This window comes from Pieris rapae, chromosome Z (genome assembly GCF_905147795.1).
Source record: "Pieris rapae chromosome Z, ilPieRapa1.1, whole genome shotgun sequence".
Lineage (NCBI taxonomy): Eukaryota > Metazoa > Arthropoda > Insecta > Lepidoptera > Pieridae > Pieris > Pieris rapae.
Window position 1 is genome coordinate 4,218,052 of NC_059534.1, and position 20,450 is coordinate 4,238,501.

At 33.1% G+C, this 20,450-nt stretch overlaps 1 protein-coding gene across 2 annotated transcripts; it reads right to left on the bottom strand.

Annotated features, from left to right (window-relative positions):
- Positions 1–287: 287 nt before the first annotated feature.
- LOC110997384 (SPARC-related modular calcium-binding protein 1) lies at positions 288–20,233 on the bottom strand. Of its 2 annotated transcripts, none has more exons than XM_022265523.2 (12): positions 19,801–20,233; positions 18,250–18,418; positions 17,460–17,678; positions 8,578–8,631; positions 7,728–7,927; positions 7,164–7,290; positions 6,753–6,818; positions 6,009–6,115; positions 4,681–4,873; positions 3,920–4,013; positions 1,236–1,492; positions 288–563 (listed from the first exon to the last, which is right to left on the bottom strand). In XM_022265523.2, exons 1-12 carry the CDS (start codon positions 19,876–19,878, stop codon positions 484–486), a joined length of 1,644 nt encoding a protein of 547 aa, XP_022121215.1. In that variant the 5' UTR covers positions 19,879–20,233; the 3' UTR covers positions 288–483. The 2 variants fall into 2 exon arrangements, with proteins under 2 accessions (XP_022121215.1, XP_022121214.1); XM_022265522.2 differs by having other exon boundaries at positions 6,753–6,851.
- Between the last annotated feature and the right edge of the window lie 217 nt (positions 20,234–20,450).

Sequence of the window (20,450 nt, forward strand, 5' to 3'; positions counted from 1 at the left end):
TTTTTATAAATAGGATCATGTCAAAGATCAGGCGAAAGAAGACTTCTTGTTACGGCAAAGAAGTATAACTTCTTATACGTGTGTTATTATATTTTATACTTATTTTATTATATTTTGTTTATTATATTATTGTATACTTACACGTGTTTTTTCTGATATTGCATATTTTACTAAGTAAAATATTGATATATTGATTATCAATTGTCTTATTATGCAGTGCTTGAGTTCTTCACAATAAAACGGGAATACATATGAACAACTTGTGTTATGGAAATAAAACAATTTAATTCATACACTGTTATACGTATATTTATTTATTAACAATTGTTCTGAGAAGTTATAATCAGTAGAAATTTTTCCCTTTACAATTCGGTAAGTTAAAACAATTTATGACTATCGTTGTCATACGTTTTCAAACTAATATTGATCATTGATAGATAGGGATTTTTTTATATAATAAATAAATTTATGTGAGTTAATAAATCAGTCGTCTGCTTTTAAAATTGACTCCAAGGGGTTTGGGCCTTTTCTTCGAGGATTAGATGGTACTTTTGGAACTTCGGCTGAAAATAAAAATGTGTTTTTAATCAAAACTTTGTATCTATATAACATCGACATAACAACAATTTTTTCATCGAACGTCATACGAGACATTTTCAAAATATCGTTTTTTTACGGACTCTTGATGTTAAGTGGTAGATCAAGGTTCGAAAGTGCGTTGCCGGTCTTTTAAGAATGGGGACGCTCTTTGAAGGACCCTAAGACCAATTAGTGGCGCTACAACCGCTTTAGGTCTGGACCTCAGAGTTTTTAATCTGTTTCATGATCATTTTTTAAATCTAATATGCAAGTAGGTGATCAGCCTCCAGTGCCTGACTCACGTCGACGACTTTTTGGGTCTAAGACATCTCGGTTTCCTCACGATGTTTTCCTTCACCGTTCGAGCAAATGTTAAATGCGCACATAGAAAGAAAGTCTTCAAAATTGGTGCACAGCCGGGTATGGAACCTACGACCTCAGGTATGAGTCGCACGCTTAAGCCACTAGGCCAACACTGGTCTAAGTCGAATTAGTTCGGAAATACTTCAGTGGCAGCTGGTTCCAAGTGGTGTTTCACGGTAAAAACTGCATTAAGCTACAATTATGTCCCACATAGTTCCCGAAATTAACAATGAAAATCCAAAAAAAATTGTAAGAAATATAATTATACAAACTAAAACGATTTACAAACTTACTTGTTGACACCTGCGAAGCCTGCATGACTTCTAAACAGGCCATCCATTCTGTAATACTGATTTTGGCATCGTGGTTCACATCACAATATCTTGGCAACTTTCGGCCGCATCTTCTGAGCTCGTTCACAGAAGAAATGAGCTGATGGAAAGACTTCCATTCTCTTCTTTCGAGAGCCTTGTTCTTGTCTTTATCTAACATAACATATGTCCATGTAGCCGCTTGTTCCTCCTTTGATGCACCCCATTTTACCATTTCTCTGAAAATGTTTGTCGCGGAAATTAAAATATCTATTCGGTCTTATTTTCATGCGTAATTTTATTTATGTAACCATTTAGTTATTACATTAGTAATATTGTGCGTGTTATTTATTATAATTTTTATTCATCTCAATATGTCATGATATTGTTAATAATAATGTATTACATATTTCCGTTGATTAAAATTATACTGATTTAAAAAAATTGAAAGTGGTCGATTGTGCATCCTTCTGTTTGACAGGTTTTATTATAGAAATCACATCGTCGCGCCTAATATGTTTTATATAGTCATAAAAAAAATAGAATGTATCTATAGAAAATTATAAAAAGCCAAATTTATAATCTATGTCTAATATATATGTGCTGTGTGAAATTATAAATAAATGTGTGCCTGCTACTAAAACCGTGCACTCTCTTAAAAGCACCCCACACTCGCACAAGACTAGGGATCATTTCTTTCCTACCAAGGTCAGCACCTGTCGTTTAACATCGAAGGGCTTCATAGGATTCATTAGTTCATTTTCATTTCTATTAATTGCAGGTATAAAGGTTTTTAACAATAAATATTGTTAAAAAAAAAAACATATAATGTGCAATTCACACATGGTAGAAGTGAAACCTTCAAAAACAAAGTTTTTATAATTAATCAAATATAAATTAATCATTTTCCACTATCTAAATGTGTGTGTTCTTTAAAAACAGTATATTTTAATGATACATTTTAATTTATAAGTTTAATATAAATCTTTAATTTGGCAAAAACTAAAACAGCGAAAGTTTGAAATTCGATCAAATGAAAAAGCGGCAGTAAAGAGAGGCTGTATGCCTCCTCTCTCATTTTCTCCCACGTTAAATCTTATGAATTGATGTTTCTGTCTCTCTTTACCGCTGCATCCGGTTTGAAATCACGACGATTCTATAGAAGTTTATCTATCTCATTTTCTGCCACGTTAAATCATATGAATTAATGTTTCTGTCTCTTTTTACTGTCGCTTTTCCGTTGCATCCGGTTTGAAATCACAACGATTCTAAAGAAGTTTCACTTCAATAATATCTATTTAAGCTAGTTTAACAATTAAAGAATGTTGGGGACGCCTTACTGTAAATCTTTTTGTATACATATAAACGAGTGCATCGACATGAGAGCAAGATTTGAGATACGAATTGCACACTACACAATACACATAACAGTTTCGCCCATAAGACTTTGTTCTGTTTGCTTATTTCTCTCGTTTTCTAAGCACTTTGATAAGTTGAGTTGTAGTTTTTTGCTTTTATTTATTTTAATAACCCTGGGTCCGAAGATGTCTATTGAATCAAAGCGTAAAATCATTTTCTTATTCAAAAACACTTCAGGTGTTTTTGGTGCTGAAGCGGATTAATTGCATTTCAATTAATTTCAATGGGGAAAATTTCTTTGATATACGAACAAGGTAAAGAAACTATTTAATCCCGTATGTTGAGGTATTTAAAAAAATTGTATACCGTTAATTTTAACATCTCATCTGAGAAACAATTTGTTTTAGTAGAAATCATATCACTATTAAAACAACTGCTATTTAACATAATTAATTATTATCTGAACCAAAAAATGCCACCAAATCTTTAAGCCATATAATTTCATAACACATTTCTAAAGACAACATAAATTAATGAATAAATAAGCATAATTTATTAGTTCCAGCGTGTTATTTATTTGCAAACACAATAGTGATAACTATTAGCTATTTCGGCTTATAGTGAACAAATGGTGGCTTATGAATGTCTACTTATAAGGCATTTTCTAAAGATTATTGTTTGGCGATATAGCGGTACTATGTCATTAAGAGGAAACTGTTCCTAAGCTAAAGAAGTTCGGAGATGTTCAGTTACCGCTTTGAAATGTCTTAGAAAATTGACTGAGGTGATATAAACAGACTAGCTCACCTAGGTGTATTTTTAATGCTGTTGATACAGTTGATAAAAAAATAAAAAATAAAAATATTTTGGGGTGGACTACCCTTAACATTTAGGGTGATGAAAAATAGATGTTTTCCGATTCTCAGACATACCCAATATGCACACAAAATTCATGAGAATCGGTCAAGCCGTTACGGAGGAGTTAAACCACAAACACCGCGACACGAGAATTTTATATATAAGATTTTATGTTGATTATAAATATCATGTAAGATTTAATGAATTCATTTGTTTCAGCATACAAAGCGGGATGCTATTTTATTATTTTATACTTTCTGGATTTCAATGTCGTTTGGCGGATAAAATTAAATGTCTTTAGTTTTCTTACGATATTTTCCGTTAGCGTATAAGCAACCACTAGGGCTCTCAATACAAAACTGCCTTCGGTCAGGGCTGTCTTATGTATATTGTTTATATCCGTTTACATGTCTGAAGAACAGACATATAAGCATTAGTTGATGTCTTACCCGGGCCCAGTGCCGTTAATTGAAGTAGTCATTTTCGAAATGAAAAAGTTCATAAGGTCTCGCAAAAAGTTACTCTTCATTGGTTCGGGACAACCTGAAACTCATAAAAATAGGTTAAATTACATAATAAAGGTTATTTTTCAGAAAATTATACAGCTACCTATATCAATGTACACTTATTATTGAAATAAATCATTAATTTTTTATGTTGATGTAATTTCTCTAACTCTGATTATAATTTAGTAATAATAAAAGTAATGTAAAAAGATTAAACCGAAATTTAAAATACATGCCAGCGGAAAAAATTAAGAAAAAAATCAATATTTTTTACATAAGAAAATGTGTTTATTTGTTTCAAATCGGACTACATATTCGAAATATACCTGCCATTATACGTATACTTTTACACGGTATATACACAAAATTTTAATATCACAAACATACAGGTTTTACGACATAAGGTCTTTTTTTTTTTTTATAGAACAGGGGGCAAACGGGCAGGAGGCTCACCTGATGTTAAGTGATATGTTAGGGCTCGCGAGTGCGTTGCCGGCCTTTTAAGAATCGGTACGCTCTTTTCTTGAAGGACCCTAAGTCGTCGTAAGGTCTTTCAATAAATCTTAATTGTACAACCACATTATGAGCGTTAATTTAATTATAAAAAAAAACCTTTTTTTTTTTTTAATTTGCATTGTATCTAAACTCCTTGGTGTCCTAAGCTATGAAGTGCGGTCAAATTAATGAAGAAAAAACCTATTTACCTCTCATTGGGCTAGCATGTTGGGGTGCTGAATCGCAATCGGGTTTACTATCCTTGACCGACGATCCTGGTATTGGCTTTCCTGTGTCTTGATGCACACACCAGCAGTAGCCTGTGGAACGGTAGCACTGCGCCCTCGCGTATCTTCCGTCGCCCATGCATTCGGGCACGTAAAGTACAGCACTACCCGCTTTCTACCAACAAACGTGATCATATAGGGCGAGACCATTTCATGAGCAATCAAGCTGCAATGCGCTGCGCTGTTAAATAAAAAAGCGCTACAAAAGAGTAGGGACTTTGTACGAACTATCATTCCGGTCGGAGAAAATGCAATTTAGCACCTATAAATGTCAAAATCCACGTTTTATTAATACAATATGGGATCTACTTGGTTCTAAATCTTACCCTTTTGTATATGAATTCCCTTAAACAAAATTCGCATTCACTAATACGTAAACTGATTATATAGAAATATAATATTTATCTACCAAATATGGGGTTCTTGTTAACTCCATATACATATATCACTAAAAGCAACTATGTTTGCAGATACTAGCAGATACTAGAAACTAAGTTCTATAAAAATATTCGCGTAATTCTACTAGAATATATATTTATTTCAATTGGTTTATTACAAATACGTAATACAGGAAATAAAGAGGTTATCGTTTGCAGTCGCACTTTCGCTACACTTAAAACAAACGCCAATTGTAATTCGCACAAGCATTAAATTAAACATTAGGAGAAACATTTTTTAATGTATTAATTAAACTTAAAATTATTAGTAATTTTATTTTAATTTCTATAATTTTTTTTTTTAACATTTATGTTGACAAAATTTTTCATATATTTTGGGAAAGATAGCTTGTAACATATTCTGTAGATATATAGAATTATGTATGATGTGTTAATTTCAATATGACAATATTATACATATCCATCATATAACAAATATATATCACAACTTACTTTTAACCTGTAAAATCAAAATATCCCTCTAAATAAATTCAAAATCATTAAATTTATTCATAGAGGTAACACAATGTAGACTTATGAGCGTCAAAACAGAACTATACTTATATTAAATGCTTTTAATTTTACATTTACTGGCAGTTCTTAAATCAAGGGCGTTGAACGGATGTGAAGAACTGGCAATAAACTCTCCGCCACACTTTTTAATCGCCAATTTTTTTTGTTTTAAAACCATAAAGGAAGAATACATTTAGGTGTTTGGTATCGCTAAAGTCCGAGGCATTATGTAAAAATTACGCTCCATGATCGTAATTCAAAGACTAGAATACGAAAGAAAGTCAAAATTAAAAATAATACCTGCTCATCTAGCACAGCTTGTTTGTCAGTTAAGCAGTCGTTCGCCTCATCTTCCCTCGCAACGGAACCTTCTGGTGCGAATGAATTTCGCATTATTCCTGGCAGCACTGAAAAAATATATTGGTTTTGTTGGTAATGTTGCCGTATCATATTATGACAACGCCCTAAATAGAGAGAGATGGCAAGAACAAAATCTATTTGATTTGCTCGTGTCGCGTCCTTTTTTAATAGCGATAATTATATATTAAGGAACAAAAAATTTTTAAAGAAACAGGTATACGATATCATTTGTTCGTGTCTGCCTTGATGTTTAGAAACATTTTCAAAATGAAACTCTGACTTGAAAGATTGACTCTGACTTTTCAAGTAAGTAATTAACTTAAAAAAAATTGTATTTTAAAAAAAATATATATGATATGCACACTTGGCAAACCAGACGAAAAAAGTAGCAACGTACGACCTTTATTCGTTATCGTATTGATCCGAACTTTAGTCCATACGAAATACGAGCAAAACATAATATACTACAAAAAATTTCGCCAGGACCTTAGTTACTAAGTTCGATTATTATTAGCTCGGGTGCTTTTAAAATCAAATCAAAGGTATCCTGCTCTGGCAAACCGAGTAATTTTTGTTAGACGAGGTGAGTGATGAGGCCAAGTTCTCCTACTACATATAAAAGGCAATACTAGTATAATATAATATAATATGCCACTTAGTTTTTTACTGTTACTATAGATATACCTGCACTTGGATCGGGTGGTGGTTCCTCCTCATAATCCGGCTCATTCTCTGGCCCGCTGTCATCGTCTGCATTCAACGACATGAAGAAACGGAGAGAGACTATATATTATTATTATGTTTGCGCACACGTTGATATAATACAATTTTCCCTAATAATTATGATACTGACTCCGCAAGCGAAGTTACTAGCCTTCTTCCCCCAATGGACTTTCTACATGCGTATTTAACATTCGCTCCAACGGAGAAGGAAAAGATCGCAAACCTGCTTGCCTTATATCTGAAAATCCGACGGCGTATGTAAGGCACAGAAGGCTCATCACCTACTTGCCTATTAGATTGACAAATGATCTGCAGGCAGAAAGACCTAAATTATTATACCACTGATTTATTTCATAGTATCAAGGTACTCACAGTCCGGAGCGGGTGGTTCTGGTATGGCCAGGAGACAAGCTGACCACTCCGCGCGCGCGATCTCACCATCACCATCTCCGTCACAGCCACGAGCCCACGCACGGGCACATCTTTTTGGTTTCACCACCTAAACCACATTTTACCTACTGTATACAATAATCACAGATTCGAAGGTACCATTTCTAATAAATGAAAAGTTCATACCTAATAGATTTTAGGAAAATCAGTAGAAAATTAAGCCTACAATGAAACCCAAGGCCGTACGGAACGAATAGACTGTGCCTGGTCCAACAGAATTGGAAAATTTCCGTTATTATGTAGCGTTGTATTGCACAAATTTTCCATAGAAAACACAGTACTTATCCATTTAAACGTATAGGTACGCTGTTTATGTATTCGTTAATAATATTTAAGTATTAATTATGCTATCAAAACACATTTCCAATGATTTCTATCGCATCACGTACGTTGTTTTCAATAAAATTCCTATTCAATATAAACTACTTCTTTAGTCAGGCAAAATTAGCGAAATTTAGAAACCGTCGATGTCCACATAACACAAACCTTTTTGATAAGTCTCCTCAAGCCTCGATATTCTGATTTCTGCAAAGTGCCGCTTCTGTCTCGATCAAGTTCCCTGAATTTCCAATCGGCAACATCACGGGGGTCCGATCCCTCCCCACCCCTCTCTGAGCGACCAAACTCCCCACTAAATATCTTTATGAGATTCCCATTAAATTGAGCTCGATCAGCCCGTGTGCAACCTAAAAATTTTATATTCAATATAATTGCTAAGTAGATCTCAGTGCATAAGGAAAAATTACGAGACGTTAGATTAAACACATTTTTCCTTCTAGCTCTAAGATATTATATAAATAGAAGTACCAAGTTTCTTTTTAACTTCTCATGGAAATATATTGTTATTCTCACGCGAGATATGACTATTCAGGCATTCGAAACGCATGCTGAGATGTGTGCGCGGCACTAAATAAAACGATTTGTTTCATTATCTCGAGGATGCACCTCTATTCAGACTCAACAAAGAGCTGTATGATATGACAAAAATTTTATATTTATAACCTCGTTTAATGTGAAGCTTTCGCCTTTCCCTGTGGAAATAGAAATTCATCTATGGTGTTGTACAAAAATAGACCCATTCTGTTACCAGCTGTATTGAGAACACGGGTTACGTAAATTATGTTACACTTATCCCTGGTGTTAATAATCAAATCACTAGTTTTAAAGTAAAGCATTTTAATGCGACAGGAGAAAGGTCTGTTAATGTCAATGGCATTAAACGTGGTAATTAGTTTCGTGATCGCATTGTTGCATGTGCATAAAATCAATTGTTAATTTATGCCTTTTCATTAAATTCTAGTATGAAAGTCATTTTCATGTGCGAAGTAAGACTTACTTCTTTTATTACGTTGACCTCGAACCGACGAGCGCCGTCGCGTTTGAGATTTACCTGAGAACAAAAAAATAACGTTATGAGAAAACGCATAGTGAGACTAAAAAGAACACGCGCCCGACAGGAAATATTATTATGATGGAAATACAGGAAATATTAAACAGTATTGACACAAAATAGTACAACATGAAATAAAATCACTTATTACTGTCTGTACTGTCGCCATTTAAGTATTTAAAGTGGCCACCAATTAAATATCAATTAAACAGGCACCTGCCGCGCAAACGATGACTTAATATTTGCTTGAGGTCATAGACACCCGGTCTAATTGCCTATTAACGATTATAGGTATTATTTAGTATTTGAAAGGGAACGTGCTCGAGCCGACATGCCTACAGTGGAAGTTGAAAGTGCGATGCTGTCTACTCGACCGGTCTTAACGACAATGATGTACGGCATTAGTCGATACTAAAACCGGTAACGGGCGAGCTCCCCATACTTATTACATCTCCATAAATTGTTTAATTGAAAGTTTAAATTGCTTTATTTGCGCCAATCGTACAATCTGTATTAAGTTACATCGTTTACTTTAATATTTCACGTTGAAATGTGAACACTTCTTAACTCAGTTCGAATTTTAACAAATTATTTTTAGTTTGATATTTTAACTGAAATATTGTTTTCATTTGGCGTTCTAACTCTTTCTCCATTCCGTTATATGGCCAGAGGCAGGTACCTAAATATAACACATCAAAGGCGCGGCGAACCGCTTCGACAAAGCTATTGAATGATGTCTGGGGCGTTTTTTCTATCGTCTCATGGTTGAGGCATGCCTTCGTTACCTTCGACAAAAAACTCCAGTCCATTGTGCTACGGCGTCGCGCAGTCTGACTCGAAACGCGATTTCTTAGAACCTCACACTTGTTAATGTGGGCTACCTTAAGTCTCAATAGTGCTTTAAATCCAAAAAGCTATCGGTTAATGAGCCCTATTTTATAGAAATTTTTGTATTTTTTGCATTTGGGATACCCTATATATTTGTTCAGATATACATTTTGACGAGTATATATATAATATTAAATGCTGTTTTTTTTAAGCACCATATAAAATTTTGTTTGATTTTAATTTGAAGTAGCAAGTGAGAATAAAATTATTATTTAGTGTTTGAAGTTATTAATGAATAATAGTCTTAGTTTATTTTAATAGTCGTAAGTAATATCGGAGAAACGTAATTTACAGTAACAGGGTCAGTATATAAGTGGTAATAAATATTTAATTGCGTTGCAAAAAGGCGCCACACTTCAACGCAGCAGTAAAATATAAATAGGCTTACTATATTAATAGTAATGCCGGCTGAATTAATTTTGATTTTAGTTTACATTTAAAAATTATAATTACATCTCTCTATATTTATAAGTGCAATATATGTCGTTCCGTAATAAGTAGTGTAAGTTTGGACTATACGATTTTTATTAAATTTTCAAAGGATTTGCATGGCGCAGACACTGATTTTTTCATTGATAATTTTAAAGTCATGTAGTAATCAGCTGTATCTAGAAGCAATAAGCGGAATCATTAACAGTGATCTTCTTGCTATTCTGTAAATGGTTTAGACGGAATGACTGAGTGCGGGATATTTTAAGAACGGGCGTTTTGTAATCCGATATATTATTCATATTGCTTTTATAAAAACCTGGAATTTAATAAGAGCCATGTGTTACGAAATGAAATTACTTGGTGTTTGCGCAGTGCGGTGTTTGCAGTACACATATTCGTCTCCTTAGAACTAGAATAAAAATAACAAATACGATTTCAAGATAAATAAAAACGCGTTTATTATGTACCAAACATGACAGTTTAAATAATCAATTAATTTATACAAGCATTAAAATATATGCAATATTTAAATTTACAGGCATACACGAAGTGGTATAAAAATTAAACCAATAAATTAAATTATAAAACTGAAGGAAAATCGATTTCAAAGTGGGAGTGACTATGGATATCCAGAACTAGCTCGTTTTTTATATTTTATTATGTAATTTCTACTATGTATCTCTATACTTGTAACGAAGGGTTACTAAATAAATAAAATTTCTAACGATAATCGTATGGTCCACTTAAGAGATTAACATTCTTAGCCACATTTGACTTACATAATAATAATTAGAAGTAGAAATTTAAGTTAATCTCATAGCAAATAACACAGCTTTCAAACATCCGTTGTTAATGGGTTCCGAGGTTACTGCGTTTGAACCCTTTAAAATAATTAAGATAAATACCGTTTTAAGAGGCGATTATTGGTAGAGTAATTGTATACAAATTAATGTCAGAAATGTATACTATTTGCGATTTGAATAGCATAAGTTTTATACATATATATATGCATTCCGCAAAGCTATGAAATCTTTGTGACGAGTGTAATTATAGTATAATTACAGATCGAAGCTAAGCATTTAAATGGCGCCAGCAGGGAATCTGATTCATCGATTTTATTACTTCATTTTGATATAGAAAATACTGTATTAGCTTACAGTGTTTTATAAACCTATACACAGCTTTTACTTTAGAATAAGCACATACGAAGAGGAATAACACTCTAAAACTTATATAGAAATGATAGGGTCGATAGCGATTCAGTGTTATTTAATTTTTAATACATATAAGAAGTTAACAAATGTATAAAGCTTGCGATTCTATATTTACATAGAACGTAAAGCGCTCCGGTATAACGGTAAAGCACAATGAACGTAAAAGCCGTTTCTCAAATAGACGCTAATATGCATAAAATTTTAAAGCCAATTCGCGGCTGACTATAAAACGATGAACATACAAATTTCCATTAACATATAGAATGCATCGTCTGTAAACCATAACAGTTGCCAGACGTCTAATGTAAACAATGTGTTAGTTACAAATGGAACGGTATTCACTGGAAATATCTGGTCTTTCTGGATCCGCGAAATTGCATCACGGCAAATCGATTTTATATAATCAAGTATATTTAATAAATATAATTATTTATCACTAAGAATAGTAATTCTCACGATACGTATAGTTTTGTTTTCAACCGGTTTTCAAGCAAGCAAGTGACTTACATTATAAAATCTAAGCGATTGCGAAACTATAATAAATTATTAATATATTTGTGCAGCAGCGTGCGACTCTCATCACTGACGTCGTAGGTTCGATCCCCGTGCACAAATGGAGTTTAATTCTATGCTTACCTTACCCAAAAAGTCAATAGCTTGAGTCTGGCAGAGGAGGCTCACCTACTTGCTTATTAGATTGATCATGAAACAGCTACAAAAATCTGAGGCCGAGACCTAATACGGTTGTAGCGTTATTTTATTTTTTATTATTTAAACAAAGTTCTGAAATCAATAGCTACTTTTCGGTAAGGTTCATTTACGTGTTATAAATAAAAATATGTAGACTAAACAAATAGCTAGTATTCGTCTAGACAGACACTGGAATCAGGCCGTTTAGCGAATAAATTGATTCTATTCCACATTTGTATCTAATACAAACTGTGTGTCGTCGTAATCCGTTAGGTCATTTAAGGTGAACCAAAAAGTTTTTTGAACTGTGAATGGAGATAGAAATTTGAGTATTGATTATGTATGCGTACGTTTAAATGTAAAAAATCAATATATATTGCAGCATAATATTAATATTAATGTGTACCTGAGTATAGAGTACCCCTGAGATTAATTAAAAATGTATTATTTTTACCATTCATAAGACCATCATGGTATCACTTTATATTAACCTGACAAGTACAGAACGTTAAACTTCAAAGGTAGTAAGGAAGATCTTAGCTATTTAAGAATTTAATTTTTTTTTATAGAACAGGGGGCAAACGGGCGGGAGGCTCACCTGATGTTAAGTGATACCATTCTGTTCGAATAAAACATTTAGATGCTTGCTCACCTTATTTCATTACAGCTCAGCGCAGTAGATAATATTCTCTAAGAACTCAAGACTTAGAGCGCGGCCACACAATGCGGTAACGGCGCCGCACCGCACCGCAATTATTTCGAGCTATAGGATGCCACACTGCCGTTGCGGTGTGGCAATATATTTTACCCCTCCCCGCCTCGTCTCGCAGGTCACAAGTCCGGCGCACAAGCGGTGCGACGCAACGCGTCGTGTAGCATGGTACAGAAATTTGTATGTAGAATGACGTTGCGGCACCGCTCGGGCGCCGCACCGCACCGTTAACGCATCGTGTGGTCGCGCTCTGAGAGCTAAAAAGGACTATTTTAAGTGCAATACTTTTTTAATGTAGGCATGTCACCACACCTAAGGCAGTCAATGACGACAAATATTATCTGATATCAAGAAATACATAACTGAAAGTGGTATAATAGTTCATGATCACATTTGTTCATTTTATATTACACAGTTTATATCTGAAGACAATCCTCTAAGTATACTAGTACACATTTTTCTATTATAGTTATAATAAATAGAACAAGTATAATAAAATTATAACAAACTTAAAAAGTAAAATTTATATAGTGTAAATGTCAAGATTAAAAGAAAGAGATGGTTATGCAACCTGTGGCCAAGATATAATATCTGGCTAGGAGTTAGGTGTTTCCAAACCCGAATTAACATACTTTTTTTAATGGGTTAGATAGCGACCTTAACTGTATTTTTTATCTATGACCAAGCTTTGTTGAGTTTAATATACATTAAACCATCTGGAATGAGATAACTCCGTTGGCGTGTACTTTCAGGCAAACAATAGGAATTGGTAGCCCGAATTTCTGGGATGAGCATAGATACCTATGCTCCGTAAACATTTCACTGCATTCACACTTAATATCTACTTTATATTCTCTGACCGTTTAGTCATTTGTCAAACGGATACGGATACGAACACTTGAAACAAGATTATTAAGTAAATTCTTCATTTAACATAACACTTTGGTGTAGTTACTTTCAGACAATTTAGAGGAAAATTGTTGGCCCCCAACAGTCATAATTATCTACAGGAAAGGAGTGTGCAAAATTAGCTATGTACATCAATGAAAATAATTACAAAGTTCTCAATGAAATTGTGGTATTTGAGGTTTTGAAATAACAGATTAAAAATACAACAAAGGAAATCCAATCGGTAACATAAACCATAAGTTCGGAAAAAAGTAGTTCTGTGGATTTATATAAACTTTCGACTATATTATGAAATTAATGAAAGGATTACTAGTCATATTAGTGGCTCTAACGAAGCTGTTAGAAATTTTAGTCCTTAAACATGAAAAAATTTAAATTTGAAACTGTATAAACGCGAGTTACTGCAATCCCCATTTAAACGCGGTAGATATGGACCGCGTCGGAAATCGCGTTTAACAGCATTCGATTAAAACTGTTTTTTTAAACTAAAAAACTTTATTAAATAAAAGTATAATAAAACTAGTGCAATTATGTAAAAATATCACACTACAAAAATCTTCGCGTTATACGGGAGAATACTGTACTACTGAAATTACTTTTGTAAGGTTCTCACCAATAAATAATGTACCATGCTAAGTATTAATTATGGTAGTCTTATTGAACTGAAACATATTTATAATGAGGTCACAAATAATACACGGAATCCTCGCGGACGACCTGTTTAAACGGAAACCTTTAAAAAAAAGTTTTCCCGATAATTGCGTCTACTAGTTTCATCAACACACGACGCTCAACTAAATAAATCAATAGTTTAAATTGCAAAGTGAAACTTATTTTACATATAAAAAACTTAAACACAATTCAAAAGCATAATTTTATTATCAAGACTAATGGAATAAACTCCTTAATAAAACACGTATATGCCAGACATGAGACTAGTTCCTGAGCATTATCAAAGCATTCTCAAAGAGCAATACACTACCTAGGTCACGAACGTTGGGCTGAGGTACTGCCAAAAGCAATAATTTAAATACCTAAATTGTATTGGATTTTAATTATGTCTAAATGAGTTAAATAATACATGTAATGTGAATCGAAACGATTATAATTTATGGGATTTAATTTATACAGCCGATCACGCCAAACTATAAATTAGCTTAAATTGTCATATGATTAATAGAACAGACGCGAAAGTTAAAAAAAAACACAATCTACTTAAGAAACCCTTAACCTTCTCATCGAAAAAATCAAATTCAACTTTAACCTTTTCATTCTAATTATAGTTATATATGTATATTGACAATGAGACGTCCTCCGCAGGACAACGCCCGGACTCTGATAACTGATTCTAATCGGTATCTTCCATACATTTATTTGGTATAACTAGAACATATTCCTTCTTAAGGATTAAGGAAATTAATGTGAGTCAATAAAGTAGAAGAACTGTTAAGCGATACTAATATTATTTTATCAGTTTGTATTTTAATGACAGGTATTTTTGTTGCGAAAAGAGGTCAGGTAAAAAATGGCGTGACTCAATTTTAACCTGCGGCGACTTTATTTTGCACTTAATTCTATCGAAGAATTTTGATTAAAGGCGGTCCTTTGGCGCTCAGATGATATCGTTCCAATTTCAAGGGACCTTTAATACTCGCCGCTAGCATCACGTTGTATTTATACATATTCTTTCGTTTTATTCTGTAGGAATAGGTTTATTAACTATTTTCTTGGTATTTTACGCGGCTACACGACAATCACATCACCATTTCACATCACCGCCATATCAATCGTCTAATTCAATAATAGGTACCTGTCTACTGTCTAGTAAATAAGTTGGGATTGACATCTTCCGCTTTTAGAGCCCTGACCCCTTTTAAATACATAACATAACTCATGGTTAACATTTTATATGCGCACCAAAAAATCAAAGAACTTGTTGCTTCAAATTGAAAAGTTATAGATGTTATAGTCTGTTTGCAATCATTTTGGTGAACAGCTATTTTCACTTATAGCAAATACAAGGCAACTAGACACAGTTTTTAAATTATTATGTTTTTAATTAATTGAAATATAGAATGGACATTTCAACCTCGTCTAACAAAGTAAAATATTCAATTTAATCTTTATGAATAAGTCCAAGAATAAAAGTTCAACATTTCTGCGAATTTAATTGAAGGATAAAATTCAGTAAAAGATTAAACAGATTCCACGTATTTTAAATCGTGATATGACAGTTGACAGTTTTATCCTTTTAAGATTATCGAATAGTTTTAATCCGTCTTTAAAAACAATAAATAACAAAACACGATTAAATCTCCCTAAATGAAAACCTTACACACATTCAAAAAATGAGGCAAAATAAAAATTTCAATTTAAAAAAAAACAAAGTGCATGAATGAGTAGGTAAGTGGTGTCAACTGGGACCGACTCAGTCTATTGACTGAGGGCCACATGTTTTAGCAGAAATGGTTAGCGCACTTTTTCAATGATTCATACTTGATGAAATATCAATTTAGATTTTACGATGATGGACACAGTAACTATTAGCATGTATATTTAACAACATGCAGCTTTAATGGCAATACAATAGAAACAATTTAAAGGCTTCTTTTTCTGTTTGTGCTCGCATCACGCAAGTTGCGATTCGATACGTGATCCGATGTGGTTTAGAATTTATATTATATTCTATCGCCTAGAATAATATTATAAATATGACGTAATGCGTTGTTCAAAGCGTTTAACGTTCTTGTTAGAGTATAATGTTTGGGTACAGTTAAGTATGCAGTTCAGAATGTATCGTGCAATTCTTAACCCCGAATTTGTTGGAGATCACTTTTTTCACAAGGTCGCAGGGATTATTGTGAGAAAACTGGCGTGTCTTGGGATAAATCAATCGAAGAACGCCAGATTCACCAACATGCACTTGGGGTGGACACAGAAGTCTGACAACTACCTGTCCAAAATTTAATAATTAAACGTATTCGTCTATTCGATCTATCAGACCATTGGTTTATTTATTTTCACGCAAAAGAGAAATATCGTTCTCCACGTAACATCACTCGATTTGACGTAATAAATCGTCTTTACTGGTCTTGGTTGTGCATTGTTCATACGATGTTTATGTCGATATAATCAGCAGTCTACATGTCAGAAAACACTCCCTGTAGCGTCCCTATACAGACATACTGTATATTTTTTTGAAAGGCAGACGGCATAGTTATTTATTGGATAATTCTTAACTCGTCTGATTTAATATGATGATATGTGATCTTTCAGCTTAGTAAAGTGTAAACAAGATCGAAGTGTTACGAATTGCTATGAACCAATATTTACAGACTGACGTTAAGGAAAACAGATGTGTTGAAATAGGAATTTATGATTTTTGTAGCTCGTTGCACACATTTTCCTAAGTATTAAAAATAGTTCCTGATTCATATATAAAGGGATTTATAGCTTCGAGTATTCTAAGAACTTGATTACTGAATTTACTTAAAATAATTATAAAAGTCAATAACATGTTTTTTATGTCTAAATACCGGATACATTAAATAAATTATTTATGTGGAAGTGTTAAGTACTGATTGGGTGCCGAAACAAAATTTCTGTCTTTGTCTAATACCACATAGTGTCAGAAACAAATCTTACGTATCAAAGATCATGACCACTACTAGATAAACTTAGAGGTAAAGCTTTTAACTGATTTTCCCTTAGTAGATTACTTTTTTAAAGAATTCTCTGTGTATTAATCGAATCGGAACACCGGGGAAATATAGATAAATATTTCCCCGGTGTTCCGATTCCTTGTTCTAAGCTGGAACATGAACTATGCAGCACAAAAATATTTTCAATTCTAGCATTTACAGGTTAACATCGACCGCGTCTCAGCAAACTAATGTAGCATTGTTGACGAAAATACTTGGAAAATCATATTTTTAGTTTTAATCCATTAAAAAATCTCGTGTGAATAAAAGTACATTTCTGACCAGGTCGTGTGCAATCAGGCCTTCCGTTCCTAACAGCTGTGTCTGGTAGGGGTTTGCCGTCTGGTGTGACACACCAGCAACCTGCCGCGGCGCCAGCAGCTGCGCACTGAACCGCTGCATATGTGCCGTCTGCTCTACACTTGGGCACGAACGCCGCCCTCCTGCCGCTTTGTGCGTTCAATGCATACCGCAACACTGCTAGGCAAGACGACTGGCCATCTACGAAAAAAATATCTATTAGGTGTAAAACAATGCCACGTACATTATTTTTAGTTCACAGATAAGAACTAAAAATAATGTACGTGGACCTAATAAATACCATAGACAAAGCTATACGGTCAACAAAAAAGTTTCTAAACTATAGAGGTTTAATATTTAAAGGTGAAGTCTAAACTCGACGTAAATACGAAACATTAGTTCTTAGAGTTCACTGTTTTATCCCAACAAAGTACAGTCAAACCAATATTTAACAACTATTAACTACAATTCTTACTATTGAAATAATAACAACGATCACTTATTCATTTAAATTTGTATCAAAAAATGACATTTTGTGGTATTTTTTTTTTAGTTAAGAATATTACTGACGTTATGTATAATAATCAGTAGTATTTTAAGATTTTCAACACCAAACCATCGTGCTTTAGATTACAATACACTATTCCATTACGAATTAAAACGGAATAATTATCAGATTTCAAAAAAAAATATGATAAGATCAGAACCAAAAGGATGAAGAAATTCGGAATTTTTTCCCCTAAAAGCGCTGAATACAAAAAGAACGCCTTACCACTGCAGGGACCTTTGTGAGCTACAGTGACTGGTTCTCCATTACACTGTGCTTTAAGAAGATGGCACTTGGAAGGGTAAGTACGCCCATCTGTGCCGCAAAGAACTCTATGGGTCCCACTGGTAGCTTCGCAAGCTGCGACACGATTTACGCAGGAATCACTTATTGGCTGTAACAAATAGATAACAAAATATTACTTTGGCCGTCTCGCCAATAACTGTAACGGTGATATTCATTAACAAGACTTATAACTTAGACTGTCGTATGTCAGACTTTTTGTTTTTTTTGACATAATATGTAGGCGAATCATTGGTCACGCTGATTATCGACTCTTTATCTTACCGTAAGGATTGATCAATTCGACTGAGTTATTTTAAAGTGGTTAAATGTTTTTATTTTATTTTTTATTGTATTGTAGAGTGTAGATAAAAAAACTCAAGTTTAATATTAGATTGACATACATTAAATAATGGCTACTGTCTTAAGACAATAAATTTCGAAGACCCATTTGTTGTAAATATTATGTTAAAGCTACGATTTCAAGTTATAAGTCTTGCAACAACTTGCAGTGAAGTTTGAATAGTTGATTAATACCAAAATAAATATTCAATTTTTCAATTTGTATTCAGTACATCACGGCGTAAGTATTGCCAATTCAAGCTTGGCAATCGAGTACTATTCAGAGAAACCATAGATACACGTAACACGGCATCCTAGCACCGTAAATAGGTACTTTGGGATTGATTTTTCGAAGTGTTTAAAAGTACGTATTTGAGTTGCAGAAAGTTGTCACGGCAATCGAATAAACATATTTAATAGTTTAACTATACTTTATTATCAATTACATACGATAATAAGTCATAAATGGTCCTATACATATAATAATTATTGATTCAATCAATCAATAATAATTACATTTGCGTTAATAGGGTAATTACTTTATATAGATTTCCTCACTGTGCCCTTTCTTATATGCATAATATTGTTATTATACGTGTATAATATAAATTAGTCCAGACTCATAATGTCATCAGTCATGATTTATTTTTGTAACAGCATTGATCGTAGACCGTATATAATATAATAAACGATACTAAACACACACTTATTATTATATTATATATATTTGTATTATACTATTTAAATGTATTTTTGGTATAAAATGTTTATTATTTATATTAAAAATTAAATGTGCAAAAGACGGCTATTTTTTATTTTCTATGCATATATCATATTATTGTAATGTTATCTGTACAGTTGTGATGGGGGGACGACTTTTACTTCGTTCTCTACTGAAACAGTCTATTACTTTTCGTCGGGAATTACACCGGCGACATCCTAACTGCGTTGATAAGCCAAATACATGACTCACTAGTCACAGAAGCAAAAAAGAAATGCATAAATATCTTGTACTTAAAGCCTACATACGCATTTATAAAAATTATTTAAAAATCACATTCGCTGAAGCTTTATTTCTTAAAATTTATATGATACAATGTGCAGATTTAATTACATATTTACAAAAACATACTGAAAAAAAAAAATAGTTACCTTAACATCCGCAGCTTCCACCACATAATAAATAAGATTAATAAAAAAAATATTACACACTAGGTCATTGATATACATACTGTTAGTTTATTTCAATTAATTAATAACTAATATTTTTAATTTCTAACACTTTTGCAAAAAGGAACAAAAGACGTGTCTGTTAAATAAACTATTGTCTCTTTATACATCATATTGGCATATTAATTTTCTAAATCACAACGCTTTGTTAACAACTTACAAGAATGAAAAAGTAATAAATTATAAAACCGTTGCAAACACGTTTGCCGGGAGAGCGATCGGATAGTTATGAACAGAATAACAATAAAGTACAATAAGGATAAATCCCGATACCGGATCGGATCGTCTAACTACGAGCAAAAAGCGCACACGCACCCCGCCCACCGTTTAGGTTGTAAACTACGTTTGTCTTGAACTGCTTCAGTAAACTGTACCCTGCTTGTTATTTGCTTTGTGTTGTTTATGCTACGTACATTAATTATTATATAGATGTTTTTCGGTGCTGTCATTAAAAATGATTGCAATAATTAAAGCTTAAAAAATTAGGGGAAGAAGAATTAAAGTTATATTTTATTAATCTAATAGTTAGTAATAACATTTTTTTCATCATCAATGTTAATGTCAGTTGTTTT

Coding starts and splice junctions, on each gene's coding strand:
- LOC110997384 (XM_022265522.2), bottom strand. CDS start 19,878: ATGTATATCAATGACCTAGTGTGTAATATTTTTTTTATTAATCTTATT. Junction 18,419..19,800: donor TGGAAGCTGCGGATGTTAAG/GTAACTATTTTT, acceptor TATTTGTTACAG/CCAATAAGTGATTCCTGCGT. Junction 4,014..4,680: donor ACATGCTAGCCCAATGAGAG/GTAAATAGGTTT, acceptor TATGAGTTTCAG/GTTGTCCCGAACCAATGAAG.